Here is a 17,885-nt window from a genome sequence, read left to right as displayed (position 1 = left end):
TTCAAAATGGCATTCCACATTTGAGCCAACCATACTAGACAAAAATATTTTGCCCCATGCAGAAATATTTTGTATTCTTAGCACAACCCTCATACCTATTTTATGAGAGAGGCTTATGTGAGTTTTCTATATCAGATTCAGCAAATAGAATGTTAAATGACCTGCATAAACGTGATGGGTACCACCTGTTTGTAAATAAATAACAGGGCTTATCTGACACTCCAATTGTCAGTCTCAAGGCTGAACATTCTCACCGATTTCTCTAGAAGTGTCCAAACTTTTGACTGGTAGTGAATGATCAGCTCATAAACTGGGCTTCAAGCAAAGGGTTTTCACAAGCTTGGCCCATACAGGCAGACGTTCTCCTGTTCAGAAATTAGACTAAAGGTCCAGACTTGCTCTGAGTCATATAATATTAACTTGCTGATCCTAGCTCCTCTGCTGTATATATTTAAGAGCAAGTGAGAAAAAAAGAGAGCTATAAAGAGGGACAGAGTGAAGTTAAGATGAGTAAATGCCACGGCGTTGTTCACTTCAAATCGCAGATATGAATAGGTATAAGTGGAATATAATCAGAAATACTGCTGTGACATGGTAGGTAGGTAGGTACTTTATTGATCCCACAGTGGGGAAATTTCTGTTACAGCAGCAATAGAGAACAACCAATATAACACCATAAGAACAGACACATAAGAACAGAACTTCATAGAAACACGGGACACAGCTGCTGTAACTTGCTGCCATTCCGCGCGGCGCATGTGTATGTAAGTACAGTACGTAGTAACAAAGAACACTTAGTCTTAAAATAAAAAGTTACATAAAGGCAACAAAGCATTAGGACCGATGCACACAAGTAGCATCATCAGAACATTACATTTTACACAGCACAAATAAGCAAATCAAAGGCACCTAAAAACAGGGCAGAGAATCAGGAAGGACATTAAAACCTAAAGACATTTTGTCTTTCATATTTTAATGCTCATTTCACAGTTGGACTTGAACCTTTCCCACCACCAAGACATGTAAACTGCATTGACTTGTGGTTGCAGTGTCTTCATGGGCTGTGTTTGTACACCATATTGCTCTGAATATGCAATCTGCTAATTATTATAGAGAAATCAAGGTTGTAATACATCACAGTTTTGCAATTTAATGGCCTATTGTCCTCTGTGGTCTCCAAAACGTGCTCTACATTGCAGACCCTCTGAGGCCTCTATCAATATCCTCTAAACATCAGGTCCATTTCATCTCTAGCGCCATTACGCAGATGTACAGCAGTGCAGGGGATCATGCATTTTAATCAAATGTACATAGCAGGATGCAGTGGTAGTGACGATGAGGCTGTTTGTACAGGGGAGATGAGAGGAAAATCTGCCTCTCCCACTGTTTTCTGGCCCTCGCTGACAGAGGCAGACGGTAATTGGAATGGTCAGGGTGTGCCAGCTTTCCTGGGGATAAGAATAGGAAGGACAGTCTCTCTGAGAGAGAGAGAGAGAGGTGGTTCTCTCCATTGTCAGCAGGTCAGACTCTTTCTAATGATCTAATGGAATTATGTCACTGTCACTCAAGAGATGGGTTAACCCCTTGCTGACCGCTCACCACTGACACGTTATACTAGCAATCTGTGTGCTTTGAGTTTTTGCAACTTTTTGTGTATGTTTTTAGTACACTGTGTGGACCAGTTATTTTTTTCTGATGCCAGGGCTGTGAGGACATTTTGGCCAGTTCTCACAACTTCAAAGGGATTTTTGAAGGTTAAGACTTTGTTTTTAGGGTCAGGTTAGAATTAGGTTTAGGTTCAGGTTAGGCAACTAGTTGTGATGTTTAAGATTCGGGTCCTCACAAAGATAGCTGTACAAATGTGTGTGTGTGTGAGTGAAGCTTTTGAACGCACAATATATTCACCTCCGTCCCTGCCTCTCCCCTTGCAGCTCTCCTCAGCTCTGCTCTTTGCTGCAGTATACGCGGTGGTGGCAGCGGTCCAGGAGCTGATAACCGCAGTCAGAATGTTGGCGCCACTCAGCTCTCCTGCAAGTCCTCCAAGATCTGGGAGCACGGCACAAGCCTCATGAATTACTTGAGGATGGTGAGACTGCCTCTGCCTCTGTGATGGAAATTAATGATAGCACATGCCTAAAGAAATAGTTCTGACAGTTTGAGAAGTACAGTACTGTGTGGTTATTTACTTTCTTGAGTTAAGATGAGAGGCATCTTATGTAGTTTGTGATGCTCAGAAAAATGTATTTCCCATTTTATAGCAGCTTCTTTTCCAGTGATTGTCTTTGAGGAAACTGATCTTTGGGCTAGGCCGTGTCACATAACGAACGCGGAAGTTGCAGTAATGATGTTTGACCACTACACCAAAATTGCTTCACAGCTCAGTGCCAGCCCTGGGGGTTTGGTTTAATCTGTGCAAAAGAAAGTTTCTTGGCCGGGTACAGTGGCCTTCTGTTCTTACTACCTGTGCGGTTTCCAGACGACTAGCGTATACTCCAGGAAATCACTGCTCCCGGCCAGTACAGAGTTTGGTGCATAACCCTCAGAGAAACCACATTTTTAAATATCTAGGTTTTTTTTTAAACAAATGTGTTAATTAGTGAATCGTTAATAGATCCAAAGCAACTGTTTCCAATTTATATGCTAAGCAACAATCTTTCAGTTAAAATGAATAAACATATTTTCCAAAATGTTGAACTACTGTTTTTTTAAGTTTTAGATTTTTCACGCTTGTAGTGTTTCTCTCACTTGCAACAACAAGAATGGCAGAAAATAGCTTTAATTAGACAATGTCAGATAGCTAAGCTTGTTGAGCTCCTGTTATTGTTAATGCAATCCTTTCTACAGGTTAATTGGTGTTAAGAGGTTATTCTAGAGGCTAGATATTTTCACTGACAGCACATGTGTAGGTTGTGCTTTCTTTAAAGATATACTCCCTGTCCACTAAGTGAGTTTATCTCGTCTCTCCATTATAGTGAGACACAATGGATGAGGAGAGATAAAGATGAGCTGTCAGTGAATACCCTGTTTTCCTATTAGAGACAAATGGCTGTAAGTGATTGGGCTATCGAAATACTTCGGTGTGACGTGTTCGATATCAGACTGTTTTTTTTCTCTTGGAGAAACAGGACGTGACTAATGAAGCTTCTATTTTACTGTAAAATGAGGATGTTACAGCCTTGTCTACATATTACTATTCTAAATCTGACAAATTTCAAAAGGCTGAGACTGAGCCAGTAGCTCTAATGTAGCATCACGTCATACATATCTGCTTTTTTGATGAGGTCTTTTAACATGTTGCTGTATCTGTGTTGGATAGGTAGAATTGGAAGGTCTAACGGGCCACATTGAATTCAACAGCAAAGGCCAGCGATCTAACTATGCCCTGAGGATCATGCAGAACAGCAAGGATGGCCTAAGGCAGGTAAAGTAACTCCCAGTCTTATAAATCAGATGGTATTATCTGTCTTCAGACTAGTCACATGCTTGGACCACGGAACGCATCAGAGCAAGGGGGCGGCCTGATTCCAAGGCTGAGGAGCATACGCACTGAAACAGACATAAGCCTATATTACTAATGTATGAATATTGAGTAAAGTTATAGAACATTTTTAGTTTGACACCACACACCACTACAGTCTGTTTGAGTTTGAAAAATTCAAACATGGATTTCAGACTCTGTCTCTTCATTTTATTTTTATGCAGGCACATGTGGGCAGTGGTTTAGTTTAGTTGTTTACTCACGACCATGAACACCATGACAACCCCGAGAAATGAAACCACTGTGATGTGGTCGCCCCTGATGGCTGGTTGGAGGATAGGTCATAAACCCCACCTCCTCCATGTTAGTGGATGGGACATGAGCCAAAATAAAAACTCAAAGTAGAAATCAGAAAAAAGTGGGGGATGGTGATCAATAGCATGTGGCTTGTTTAAAGTTCAGGTTTTGAGAAAAAAACACAACAAAAAAATTATATCACACTCCAAAAATTACCCTGGCTGTGGCACCTCGACGGTCTATTATGGTCACATGTAGTGGATTTAGTCAACACCGTAAGCGCCTCAGTATAGCATGAAGTCCAAATGACTGATTCAAATGATTTTACATATAAATAGTGTGGCGTTTCTGAAGTGACCTACACAGATTCCTCTGTCTTCTCTTTAGATAGACACTAGCCATAATGTAACTTATTGGTGAACACAGAGGCACTCCAGCACAGTCCTGATTCCAGCAGGGCAGTACTGCAAAGCTATACTGTACAGCAGGGAGCTGCACTTGCTCAATTCATCTTTTGGTGCAGAAATGCCCCAGTATCCAACTAAAAGAAGTGTCAAGGTGTCAGAGGACCAAATTAAATATTTGAGCTGCGTCTTTGAAGGTGCATAAAAGCACACTGATGCTTGTGTGCTATGTACTGTATCTGTTGTACATGGAACCAGTGATTTTAGTGAGGCTGCCAGGGACAAGGACATCACTTCAGATCTGCCTGGCTGGGGAAGACCTGTTTGGGTAAAGTGATTACCTGATGCTCTTCCATCCATCAGCAGCATCTCCAAATGCTCCAATGGAGCTGAGCCATCACCAGTAGTAAAAAATCTGTGGTTGACCTCCCAGGTGAAAGAAAAATATATAGGTTGTGTGTGGGTAATGGATGGAAGGAAAAAAGCAGGTAAACAGCATTAAGGTAGCAGACACTTCAGATGCAGTGGCTGAGCAATATATGTTTGGATCAAGATGAATAATCTAGCTGTGGTTGTTTTTACTTGTATGGTAATAGCTGGGGAACCCTGGGTTTTAAAACATTTATAAAGGTAGTATATTTTAAAGGAACTCAAAACAGGTAAAGTTTGAATGTGTTGTGACCGATATCACAGTGTATATATCTCTATATTGACAAAGTTGGGCATAAATAAGAGCATATTAGTGAACCAAGTGATGGAGAAAATGCTAAAAATAAACTTTAAAAAAGGACAAAATGTATATAACAGTTACAGTCAGTGTTGCAGTACTCGAGTCCTGATTTTCAGGAGTCATGACTCGACTTGGACTTGAGCAGTGATGACTTGGAGTTGGACTCAAACACGAGCACCAGCTGCATTTTGACTCAGAAGTTGGAGACAAGGACTAATATAGACCTTGATTACTCCGACTCAGCAAAGGCAGACTTGACTTGGACGGGACTCTGACACAGATCTGGCAGTGGTAAGGAATATGCTGGCTGTAAAGCTGTTTTCTGAGTTTAGCCAGAAGTCCGGCCCTACAGCCTCGCTTCTGCTTCCTTTCCCTTCGCCATCTGCCAGGCCTGATAACAATCCACCGAGAGCCCTCGCTATCTTGTCCGGTATATCGTGTCTGCAGCAAAAGTTATCTGAGACCGGTAACTTGTGTAACCCCATGTCCAGCAGTTCTTGTCTACTGTAACATCAACTCGCAGAAGCATGTTTATATATGGCACATAAAAGACGCACTAAAATGCACATAAATGGAGAGCCCAGAGCCGCTGCGAACTGGCGCACCACCATCTTTCAGGCTTCTCCCAGGTAGGGGCTCAGTCATCCAACTGTCACCACTCTGCTGCAGCAGATATTGTAGCTGTATTTGTGTTTTTTATCTGCAGCATTTTAAGTAGTTTGTCACTATTGTATTATGACACAGACACCACAGAAAGAAATAACATCTGAGCCTTTCAGTTGGGATGTTCTACATGAAGAGGGGGTCAAGTTCCTGCCTGAGTGTGAGAAAAATCTTACACAAGCAACCTGTAAAACAGTCAGACAGTGGCCCATCTGCCTTTATTAACCTTGTCTGTGTCTTCCCATGTCCCTTCTTTATACTGGCACGGGGCCCAGAAAGCAGAAGCTTAATGCGATCAAGCCTAATGTGATGATTTCAACCAGAAGCAGCCCAGCCAGTTATGTTAATGGGGAGAGGCAAGGTGTTAGATAGAGGATAGGTTGCGGGTGTTGTTTGTTTTGTTTGACTAACACCTCCCACATAGGGCTGCTGCAGCCAGGCAGACGCTGGAGGTGCCAGGCCCCTTGGCAGAGATAAGGAAGGCCGCTCCATGCCCACACAAACACACTCTTACCTGCACACACAGTTTAAGCAGAATATTTGCAAATCAGCGCATGACATTTAATACTTTGGTCTTTTGTTTAGTTAAAATAGAGTAGTGATGCCCACACTGTGTCTCAGCAATAAAGATGGTCTTCCATTGAGAATGAAAATTGTAAAGATCATCTTCCATCAACTTCCAGTCAGCACTTTCTGGAGAGCAATAAGGTATTTTGTACATAACCACCAATCTTCATTTCTTTACCCCACTTTCTCTCTTTTTACTTAGTCAGAAGCACCCAGTGCCACCTCATCCCGAGTCCTGTTGCTGCACTATAGATTACCTCATATGTGTGGCCATTAGCTCCTCAGGGGGTTCAGCACTTTACAGCCAATCACCACCACAAATTGAATTTCTCTGGGAGGCATTTTCACACATTAAAACAGTGTCGTGCTGCTCTCTCTCCTCTGCCTTTTTTAGTTTTGTTTCTGTCTGTCAGTCTGTCTGTTCATGTCTATTTAGGCAGCATCACTGGTTTCTTCTGCTGTACTTTATAACCTGATCCGTCATGAGGAGCGGTCGTCAGATGTGCTTTGCCTTTGCATCTGTGATGCAACAACCAGTTCTGACTGGAATAGTTCTCGTTGATTACGGTTGAGCCAAGGATTCAGAGAGAGGCATTCATACTTTATTTTTACATCAAACCTCCACATCTGTTGCAGTGTTAGTCAGAGATGCTGCAGTCAGACTACATGCTGAAGTGACGTAGAACTGATATGTTCACAGATGCATGAACAAACTAAATCTTTTTTTTTTTTCAGATCAGATCTGGGCCACTGTGCTCCTAGATCTGATTCATATCCAATCTCTGACCATGTGACCTCTGCCAGAACTGTCAGATCAACATGTGGGGTTTTTTTCAAGGTCTTACTCCTCTGCGCATATGGCCTGTTGTTTGTGTCAGATTTAACTGACCAGTAAAAATAAAAATGGAGGAGAGCAACAACAGCAACAGGGGTCAGTGGAGAGATCGGGATGTTTCACATTTGTTGGACATTTAGGGAGAGGTTTCTGATGATACCAAGGTGGAGGGAACATGCCATACCTGAGCAACTGGTGAGGAAATTGTGAAATTTGACCTTCACAAAAATTACATTTTTGTTGTTATTCTTGTGTGCTTGTGGCTCACATTCATGAATCAGTGTGTCTGTGGCAGTTTAGTAGTGCAACAGTGTTCAGAACATAGCCTATACGAGTCACTTACAAGCATGAATGTCAACCAGGATCAGAAAAAAGGCTGGATCTGGCAATTAGTCTTCACTTGTTTTGTTCTTGCAAGTTCAGGACTCTGAAGAACAAAACAAATGGGCCCCTATCACACAGCTTCTGGATGAACGTCAAAACAGTTTGAGTGTAAAATTTTACTATAATTTACTAAAATATAAGGTGTGGGTCTGGCCAAGTCTCCAACAAAGACTGTGGCGACACACATTTAGTATTAATGCTTTGCAATCATAACTTTACACTAGGAAACCAGATGATGTTCTATTTATTTCCTTTGTTTGAATTATTCATTTTTGAATAATTGAAATGTGCATTTTGACCTTGCATGTTCTGATGCAAAATTATTCACAGTGAGGGCTATATTACGATATCATCTGACCCATCTAGAGCACAATAATTGTATAATATTAAAGCACAATACCAGTCATTGCTTTAAGCTTGAAAATCACCATTTCAGATGACAGTTTGGTTAGCCTACTTTATTTCCAGAATATGGTGCAGCTGCATTAAGCAATAATCTTTATTTGTTCAATTTCCACGGGCAAGGTAAATTTCACAGCTGCTCCAGTGCTGGCAGCCAGGTAGGCAAACGGTGGTGGTGTAAGAAGTTGGCATCGTCTGTGCTCTGGCCAAGACACCGCTGGCACCTGTAACCGACAACAGTCCTCAAAGGGGAAGAGAGATGCAGGTGGAGGGAGACAGAGATAAGGAAAAGTGATGAGGGAAGAGGACAAGAGGATGACAGGCAGGAAGTAAAAGAGACAGAAAGATGTTTGATAAAAAAAAAATAAAATGACAAAAAAAAACAAGGTAGAGAGTAGGCTGTAGAACTATGTTTCTGCATGTCAAATAACAGCTGTACCTGCACAGTTAGCTGTCGCCACATCTAATACTAAAGACAAGACCACTGACCTTCACCTCTTTTTCTTGTTGGAATGATTAATCATATTATTGCAAAAGAATGAACTGTAATTCTCTATATCATTTTGCTGTCCTTTCACAAGGCAGTGTAATGAGCTAGATAATGGAGTCTAATGTGAAGTAGAGTCTTGTGCGTGTGAATGTTTCATGAGTGTACATTCTCCAGATGGCTCCACCAGAGGTACGCTGTCAATTAGTATTTTTCTGGAAGTATACAAATGGCTAATATAGCTCAACCTGTTCTTCTGAACCCACAGACCGCTTTCTTCTCCCCACAAACATCAAAAGATGGAGCAGTTTCCTAACTCACACCCTTGTTGCTGGAATGGATTTCAGTTTTTTTTTTTTTGTTTGTTTGTTTAAGGAATCGGGACTAAGAGAACTGTTGTCACTTTATTGTGATACTGGGACTACAGTCAGGCAGCCGTAGAACTGCTGACTTATCTACAGTATCTGACTTACCCGCTGTCACGTGCCTGCGTGTGTTTGTGTCTTGTTTTTTATGTGTGTGTGTCAGCGCCTGTGTATGAGCTCTGATGGTGTTGGTGCCAGCCCCTGCCGCCTGCTTCTTGGCTCTGCACGCCATCACATATAACAAGCCCACCGCTATCTCTGCATGTTTAGTAAAGGCTCAAGTCTTTTCCAAAACAAACATGCTGCAGCCTGCCAGCCAGCCACACCACAGCATACACCATAATGATAAAGCAATCCAGCCTCCTGGCCTCCTTAGCCTGGACCTCATTTTCTGCATGGAACTCATTGACAGCAGTACGCCTGTTAATTGGAGGAAGCTGTAAAATGAATAATTACTGCAGTTTGAGCTATGTAAACTGTTGGCTGGTACAGCGAGAGGGCGCTATGAAAGCTGCATTTGTCTGTGTGTGTGTGTACATTTGTACATGCTACATGCACATTTGTGCATCTTCATGCACAGGGTTTGCAACAAACACTTTTGCCCAATTTCTGGAGTCAAGAGAATCACTAATTATGTTTTATAATGGAGGCCCTTAATCATGACTTTGGTATAGAAGCTGCCTGAGAGAGAGTGAGAGAGACTGAAACAACAGAGATGAAGATTTGAGTTACAGAGTCAGCTGGAGAGGCTGGAAGAGGCTGTAGAACAGGGAGTAGGTTACAGCAGGACACACTGGCCAGCAGTGGAAAAAGCCAGAGGCAGACTCTAGTGTGATTCAAAGCAAATTGTTCTCATTACATAGGTCCACAGGTACTTTGCAAAATTTGATGTGCAAGAATAGATTTGGCTCTGACATTCTAGCACATTCATAATTTGTTTTTCTGAACCCTGCAAGGCTGAACTGAGCTGAGCTGCCAAAGCTGTAAAACTAATGTCAAAGAATTGTTGGAAGCATTTGAGACATCTCTCCATCATCCTTCCCTCCCTAGGCAAGCATGCGTGCTGCCCCTGGCACGTTTAGTACAATAGAAAGCAATATTCCCAATGTATCCCTTTATATTAAGGTAGATTACATTTGCTGCAGCATTGTTATAAGTAAATTGCCTACAGTAAATACAAAGAACTGACTAGGTTTTGAGCTCAGGTAGAGAACACTCTAGCCATGTTCAGCACTACAATCAAATTCATTTGCATTATTTTGCCTCATTTACCTTATTATGTCTATTCAGCAGCCATACAGTAGCTCAAACTCTTTGTTCATCTGATGTAAATAAAGCAGGTCCTTCATTGCAGGATACTTTCTCTAACCTTGTTATTGAATTTTAATGATGTCTTCTTCTCACATGTTTTCCTCCCATGTGCGCCTTTCTGTCCATTTGTATGTCCCCAGGATGAATCTGTGTTAAGAGGTGTCCAATTTTCTGAACTGTCATTTGGACGTTTATAGCTCGATTGTTTTGTTTTTTTATAAACACAGTACCCAGGTGTCCTTGTGCCAAGATTTTTAGAGGTGGATCCAAAGGACAGAGGTGTTAAAGTAAGAGGAGACCTCTTTTTTCCTCATCTCTTTTCTGTATCAGAGAGAAGGCAGAGTACGTGGAACGTGTCTGACACGCAGCAAGGAGGCAGTTGATCACATGCTCACAGATACACACCCAGTGCACAGACCCCGCTGCAATTTGCATGAAATGATTTGAGCTGTGTTATTTACACAGGACTTCCTCCAGTTAAAGCATGAATGTGCTTGTTCAATCTCTTTTTCTTTTCTCTATTTGTACTGTATCTGCTTTTTTCCTTCCCCCACCCTTGTCTCTGAGACCATTATTACCCACTGCTGCAGATGCACTCAATTCAATTTCCCTCTGCTGCCGCAACGTGAGGGAAACAGGGAGGAAAGGGACAGGTACAGCAAGGTATGGGAGAGAGGGAAAATGTCAGGGAATGAGAGGTGTGGAGTGGTGCACAGCAGGCTGATAGAGTCAAGACTGCCTCCACCCTTTCTGTATCCCTTTAAGGACATTAACATAAGAGCCTGATATAGTTCGGCACACCACGACATGGCTTAAATGTCTTTCTCTGCCTCAGGCTCCAGCAGAGATAAGTACATCTTAACCAGGTCTGATAGACATACAGGACCTAATATGCTTGAGCTGCTGCCGCTAAGGTTAGAGTATGTTTAGAGACTGAGGTGGCCCTTGGATCTCTTCCATAACATACTGCAGTCTTTGACTCTCTCTCTCAAGACTGGAGAGAGAATCTGTATTAGAGACAGAGTAAGTCGGGGTCTTTGTAACAGCCATTTGTTGCAAACATTAATTAAGGCAAGTTTTACATTTCAAGAAGTGGCAGTTTTAATCAGAGGTAAGGGTGCTCAGATGGCTTCCTAAAGCGAGGTTTTATGTTGTTGTACATAAATCTTTGAACTGCACATTGAGTTTGTAAAGCATTTTTCTTTTTATATGTATGTTTATCAGGGTCAAAATTTAACAGGGGATCTGAGTGAAACTGTTCATAACTTCATAAAAGGCCTGTAAATTTAAAATCAGTGAGAAAAACACCCCTGGTAGTCAAATATTGTAGCCAACAAAGCAGGTATATAATAGTGATTATTTAGGGACAAACAAATTGAACAGAAAACTGCTACTTGCCTGCAGGGAAAACAGTAGTGGTATAAATTCAATGTTTATTTGTCAGTATGCACCGCAGCTTTATTATTTCACTGTTAAATAAAAATGTCCCAGCAAAGTTACAGAGCATCTCTGAGGATCGGTTGAAGGGAATATAAAGCCACCTGGAGATGGCCTTTTTATATTTGTATCTTAGTTTATACGGTATTTTATTTGTCGAAAGCTGTATTCCAGTAACAGCATTCAAAAGTGCGTTAGGACGGTGCGTCACTGAGCTTCTGTTCTACTGCTGTGTTTATGTTCACATCTCCAGCCACTGGAACTGTACCGTGTTACTGAAGCTTGTCAGGCCACATTAATTTCTGAAGATCATCCATTAAACACAGATTTACCTTTCACCTTGTTTATGTGTTATCTCTCCCCTCCCCCAGTTTCTGCTCATTTCATCATGTAAAGGCTGAAGGTGCTCGGCACACTTCCAGCAGGGAATTTAGACTTCAGATTCATATGCCTGGGGGCTCAGATTTAAAAGTGTGAATTCCGTATCATCATTTCTATCATATCCTCAAACAATCTTTTGCATTGTCACTTCATTTTGTATGTTCAGTCATGCCTGGGATAGCTCCTCCTTTTATGATGTTATAATCTGTCGTGTTAATGAATGATGCTCTCTGTTCAGTGTGAATTTTCATATCACCATGTTGTTTAGAAAAGTAGACGGATGTAAAAAACTGATATTTAAAATTTAGTTACAGTGTAAAAGCCATATGTCCGCTCACTGATGTCAGTAATTCTCAGCGGCGGAGCCACGGATCGGTTTACGAGCAACTTTGTGTCCTCCGGTTTATTGCATACAAAGCTGTCTCTGTTATGAGTTAAATGTTCTGAGTGGTGCAGGCAGTCCTGGAGGTCAGAGATGCTATGAATTTTGAGAAGAAACAACTTGTCTTCTGGCAAAAGACTCAAGTCATTTTTATTAGATTTCTTCTCATTTCATTTCCTGAATGTAGATGAATACTAATCACAGTCATAAAAGTAATTTATTGTATTGCTTTTGGAGTATTATTAGAATGTCTGGCTGTGATGTGAATGGGTTTGAGATGGATTATAAGGCTTTGTGCAACATGGGCATGAATATAAGCTAATGCTATCTGACTTAGGGGGATTTTCTTTGTTTGACATACATGCACACAGACACACAGTCATTTTCAGCAGGGATGTAACCATTGAGGAGACTGTCAGCTGCAAGATACAGCTGTTGATTTAAATGTATGGGACTCGGGGACAGATGGACAGCATTGTTTACAGCTGTTGATTTAAATATATGGGACTCGGGGACAGATGGACAGCATTGTTTACAGATCATAGTAGTCATCTTTTGATATTTTCCCCCTGAGGTCCTTTCTGTGTTTCACTTATTTCTTGCTCCTCTACTGAGATACATTCAGCTTGCTGGCAATTTTAAGCTGTTCAGAGATGAGGTGTGATGCTTTTGCCTTCTCCTGAGTTTATACAGAACACATCAGTGTTACAGTAACGGCAGTACGGGTACTGGTGACACATTTTGTGAGTAAAGCATATTGAATTGCAACTAATCGTACTGTATGGGATCAAATAAGAAATTAATGCAAATCTACTGAATCATCAGCCTACTCAAAGTCATCCCACCTGTGCTGAGTATGTGACTGCATATTGAAATGCATATTGAATTTGTCGGAGCAGAAACTCGCACCGATAGACTACGCGCAGCGGCATCCTCTGTGTATCTCTAGTTCCCTTCTTTGTTTGGTCTCTCAGAGACATACAGCAGTCCCCTTTTCTCCTTTGTTTTTCTCAGTTTGCATTTTGCAGGCTGGAGATGGGGAATAGATCAAAAGCAGAACGGATGAGCTGTTTTGCAAGATCCCCCAGTCTTAACGGATTTCAAGGCTGGATGAGACTGTGTATGTGTTGCTTGGCTGGATGTGTGTTTGTGTGTGTGTGTGTGTGTGTGTGTGTGTGTGTGTGTGTTCATGTAAGTGTATGTTTGTAATATGCATGTACATGCAAATTGATGTGTATGTGTCTGTGTGCCTGCAGGTTTGCCTCTGAGTCTCCGTTTATATCAGTCTGCACAGTGCACCTTTGATTTCCTACCAAAACCTCCGATATAATGCCACTATCATAGATGCATCGTAACCATATAGGTATTAACATAACTGTCTTTATAACATAACAAGGTCAGCAATTTCCCTCCTGTAAGGGGAGATAAAGTAACAAAAATTAACATTAAAAAGCTCAATTTCAAAACAAATAGTACATACAACACATTAGTAAAGCCAATGTTAGTAAATGTTTTGTCGAGCTGACTCCACTCACTCACAACCTCCCCACCCCATCCTAGAAGCACCCAAGTACGTGATCAGATCTTTATGAATACAGCCTCCCAGATTTCTGCTGGAGATTTTAATTATTATATTTTCTTGTTGTGGACCCTTCGAGATATGTCCAGAAATGAAAGCAGGCATTTGTGAATGTGGTGGTGTCCAGTCATTTTGAGCTGCTGAAAATGATGCTGCATTATCGCCTCAGCCAGGTATGAACTCTAATGTTATAGTGATACTCATACACCCCTTTTCAGAGGAATTAAGAGTTGGAAGTGAGGAAATGGAGAAAATGAAGGAGTGGCGACTGCAGCACACCTCTAAAGGGTTTGTTCTGTCCTCAGTGTTCACATTATGTCTCCACTAACATGGCTGCTGGAGATGAAGATATTTGAACAGCCAGTAGTGTCGAGGTGCGTGGGGACTGTGGCTGCATTACCAGATCTAAAGAAACATGATGCATTTGTGTGTTCAGATGTAATATACACATCGCAAATGACAGCTAAGATGCAAACAACTGATTTTTAAAGTGCAAATAGGTCGATTTTGTCCATGCTTCATTTCTTCATTACCAGGAATTTGAGACTTCTTGACTAGCAGGAAATGGCAAGAATATTGTAAAAAGTCTGTATCTCCATTTCTTCAGTCAGTCACGACAGTGTGCTTTCTCTATTCCTCCTTCTACTGTATAGCCGTGCCAATCACCTACACCACCACCTGTGTCTGTCTAGCCCCTGAGGTTTGCCCACGGCTCCTCCCTGATTAGTCTCATTCCTGTTGATGATGACTCATACCAGAGAGAGATTCTGCAAAAAATATTTTTGCCACCGTTCCATGGAGAAAACACATAACTGACAGTTATGCACACACTAACACAATGCCATTTGAACAATGTGATCATTGTGAGACAAAGTGAGTGCGCACTATACAGTAACTGTCGTCTGTTCAGTTTTAACTGGGTGCTAGCTGTTGATTCAACTGGTGGAAATGTTTGCTGATGGGCAAAAACTGCATCTACTTCAGCATATTTTTTGTTGAGAGCAATAAAAGTCCGTCCTCAGAGGCCCCTGAGGATGTTTTGCATCCACTGATATGGTTAGCTCGCATACAGCCAGAAACACACATACGTATTTTCACTCAGACTCATTTGCACTGTGGTGACACCTGAATGCTTTAGTCTCGGTGTAAGTGGGCTGTAAGACATTATACCTGATAATGGCAGCTATTGCAACTCTCATATATGATGGATGTGTCTGTCACAGTGCGGCCTCGCCACACACTATTGGGTATGGCATATTTCTGACAGGAAATCAGCCAATCCTGATGCTTCAGTGAGCAGCCACCCTAATCTTTTCCTCGTGCTGTAATTCCAGGTTGCAGAATGAACCCTGGGTAATCCCTCCCAGGACGTGTTGTCCCACTTGTTGCCCACTCTCTCATCTCCCTATTTCGCACTCACATAAACTCTGTGCGTGTGTGTGTGTGTGTGTGTGTTTTGCCTCTCAATTGCTCTCTTTCTTTCTCTTGTTCTCTCCGCCCTATGTTCAGGCTCCCTAGCTGGCTGCTCCTCATACTTTCTCATTGATTCTTTTTCCATTCGCCAGCCGTGCTGCACCTACTCAGTGAGTGATTGACATTCCCCCACATCTTTTTATTTTTCATTCTTTTTTTTTTTTTTTGCTCCTTGCCTATTCCCATTTCTCTTATTATGCCCTATTCTTCCTCCTTCCTCAGAAAAATAAGTAGTGCAGAGTATTCATCAACAGCCTAAACTTTTTCCTGAATCTGCTTCTCAGATTCACTGGTGTAATGCCTAATAGTTATTTATTGTAATTGCAGTGTACATATCAAATTAATGGTACTGCAAAGGGAAAACATCAAGTTAAAGCTATTTATACGGTTGTACAAAGACAGTCTGGTACATCTGTTATGAAAAGGTTTATGAGTATAACAGACTCTCAGGTTGTGCTGTGTGTACCGATTAATGATGTTTTATGCAATGACTCAATGTCGTTGCTTTTCCTACGATTATTGCAATGGTTAGGGCTGCCCTCACTTTAGAGTTTGCACAGGGAAATGACATGTAAGATTACTGATGTTCTTTCCCGGTTCTCTCATTAATTGCAAACTGTGCTCTGATTAAGATATCATACAGTAAATTTAATTCATTTTGTATTGGCCTATGTTTAGATGCTGTCTTGTCATCTTTTCATGTGTGACAAGCAGCCTCCCATTTTTTTTTGTTGCACAAATCAATAATTAAAAAGTATAATTTATTGCACAAACAAATTTCACCATCAAAGGTTTTCAGTCTGTTTGATAAACGTCACCTTGTTTGCTCATTAGCGTGCCTTCCTGCTTTACACCAACTGGTGTACAGTACACATCTTGTTAGTCAAAGCAACTCACAGACAGTGCCGCTTTATTTTATCCCCCTCCTGTCTCAAGGAGAGTTCACAGCGGGGCCACCTAAAGGGGCCAGATCCTCACCCAACAGCATATGCTTCTTCTCGCTTCACGCTCCCTCATCTCCCTCTTCCTCCACTTCCTCTTCCCAGGCAGGAGTCACGGTGCCACCCCATCCAATTACCCTCTCAGTCATCCCTGTGCTCAGACCTTTGGTGACACCTGCTGAGCCCAGCCAAGCCACAGACTCCCACTTCCCACTGCCTCCACCAGCTCTGACAACTGATTGTGTGTGCTGATTGCTGAACGCTGTATTTCACACGTCTCTCTTTTTTTTTTTGGTCATGCTACAATATGTTCACATTTTCCCTCTCTGTGTTTCTTGAGGCTATCATCAGCAGAGTGTGCTGTGCGGGGGGATGGGGTAGCTGTAGTCTATTTGTGCGAGCAAGGTGCTGTTTTTCCCAACAAGTATACCAGAGGAAATGGAAGGCGAGATCTTTTTGATCATACACTCTCAAAGGAAATCTTTGATTCCAGGTCTTTTTTCCTTTTTCCTTTTTTTGTATCTCAGCTCAGAATTCATCATCAGTGTTAGGAGAGCGTGTAAATACCCTCCAAATGTAGACACTGATCAACATGAATAGGTTGAAATCTCTTGAGAATTTTGGCAATTTAGCCTTGAAACAGTCTATGATCAAGCTAGGAGGGCTTTGTTTACTGTAGCTTTTTTTTATGACACTTTAATCATTGATTATCCTCTCTGGTCTCACTCCAACCTCGAGAATATCCCCAAAGGTTTTCTAGCACATAATCAGAGAACCCATTCTAGTGACATGGATTGAATTACACCAACAAACCATCAGGGCTAAATTAGATGCTAGATTTTCTCATTTACTTCTTCTATATAATACTCACAATGGAAGGAGCTTGATTGTTATGATCAGCATTATTATTTCCTTGAGAGAGGGATGGCAGTGTTTACATAATGAAGAGGATTGCAAGGTTTGAATGTAAATGGCCAACAGTGTTTGGAATCATCATTATCTTATTTCTCGGTGAGGTTCAAAGGTTGTTTTACAAGTATTTAATGAAATGAAAGCTCTGCTTTTTCTAAGTAGTTTCCATAGCAATACAACTGGAATTTTAATAGGAGCACAATGGCATTGTGCTCATATTAAGTTTTTATAATACTTGACATTTAGTAAATGCAAACAGGGGATAAATTACATGCACTAATAAAAGAGACACATTTTGCATGTTACCTTGGTCTTGATTTATCTGGAGGTTATCGCCTGTGTCCACATACAATATACACCAAATGCTCTGTTTATTATGGAATTGTATGTTTCTGCACCAGCTGCATAAATGAAATGATCACATGTCTTGTGGAACCATTGCAACAAGGAATAAAAAACCTTTTGCTGACAGGTTTGTGTTGTGTCACTGGTTTCACAGAACTCTTCAGAAATCATCAGAAGTGGTTTTATTGCAAGAAGGTTTCCATAATCAAGGAGTTTGTCTCGGTGATGTGGCGAAACATTAGCTGGAACAGGGGTTTTCAGCTTGTTGTGACTCAGGGGCCACCGTTTTGACTAAGAAGCAACCTAAGGACCACTGTTTTGGGGTGAATAGACCGAATAGGTGCTATTTTAATCCGGAAAGACACCCTGACATTTCTTAATATTATATATTTGCATGAATCTGATTATTCACAAGCTTCAATTAACACTTGGAAAAGTGTCTAAAAATTAACAAATAAAAAAGTAATCCTTACAATCTATCCATACACCCATTATCTATACTACTTATTCCT

At 41.3% G+C, this 17,885-nt stretch overlaps 1 protein-coding gene across 1 annotated transcript in view; it reads left to right on the top strand.

Annotated features, from left to right (window-relative positions):
• grik4 (glutamate receptor, ionotropic, kainate 4) overlaps positions 1–17,885 on the top strand; it is a 311,608-nt gene that overhangs the window by 261,847 nt on the left and 31,876 nt on the right. The window contains 3 exon segments of the mRNA XM_020600102.1: positions 1,932–1,991; positions 1,994–2,086; positions 3,317–3,421. Of these exon segments, the coding sequence (XP_020455758.1) occupies positions 1,932–1,991; positions 1,994–2,086; positions 3,317–3,421 (258 nt within the window).

The sequence above is a fragment of the Monopterus albus genome, unplaced genomic scaffold, assembly GCF_001952655.1.
Source record: "Monopterus albus unplaced genomic scaffold, M_albus_1.0 scaffold45.1, whole genome shotgun sequence".
Taxonomy (NCBI): Eukaryota; Metazoa; Chordata; class Actinopteri; order Synbranchiformes; family Synbranchidae; genus Monopterus; species Monopterus albus.
This window is presented reverse-complemented; position numbering and strand designations above follow the sequence as displayed.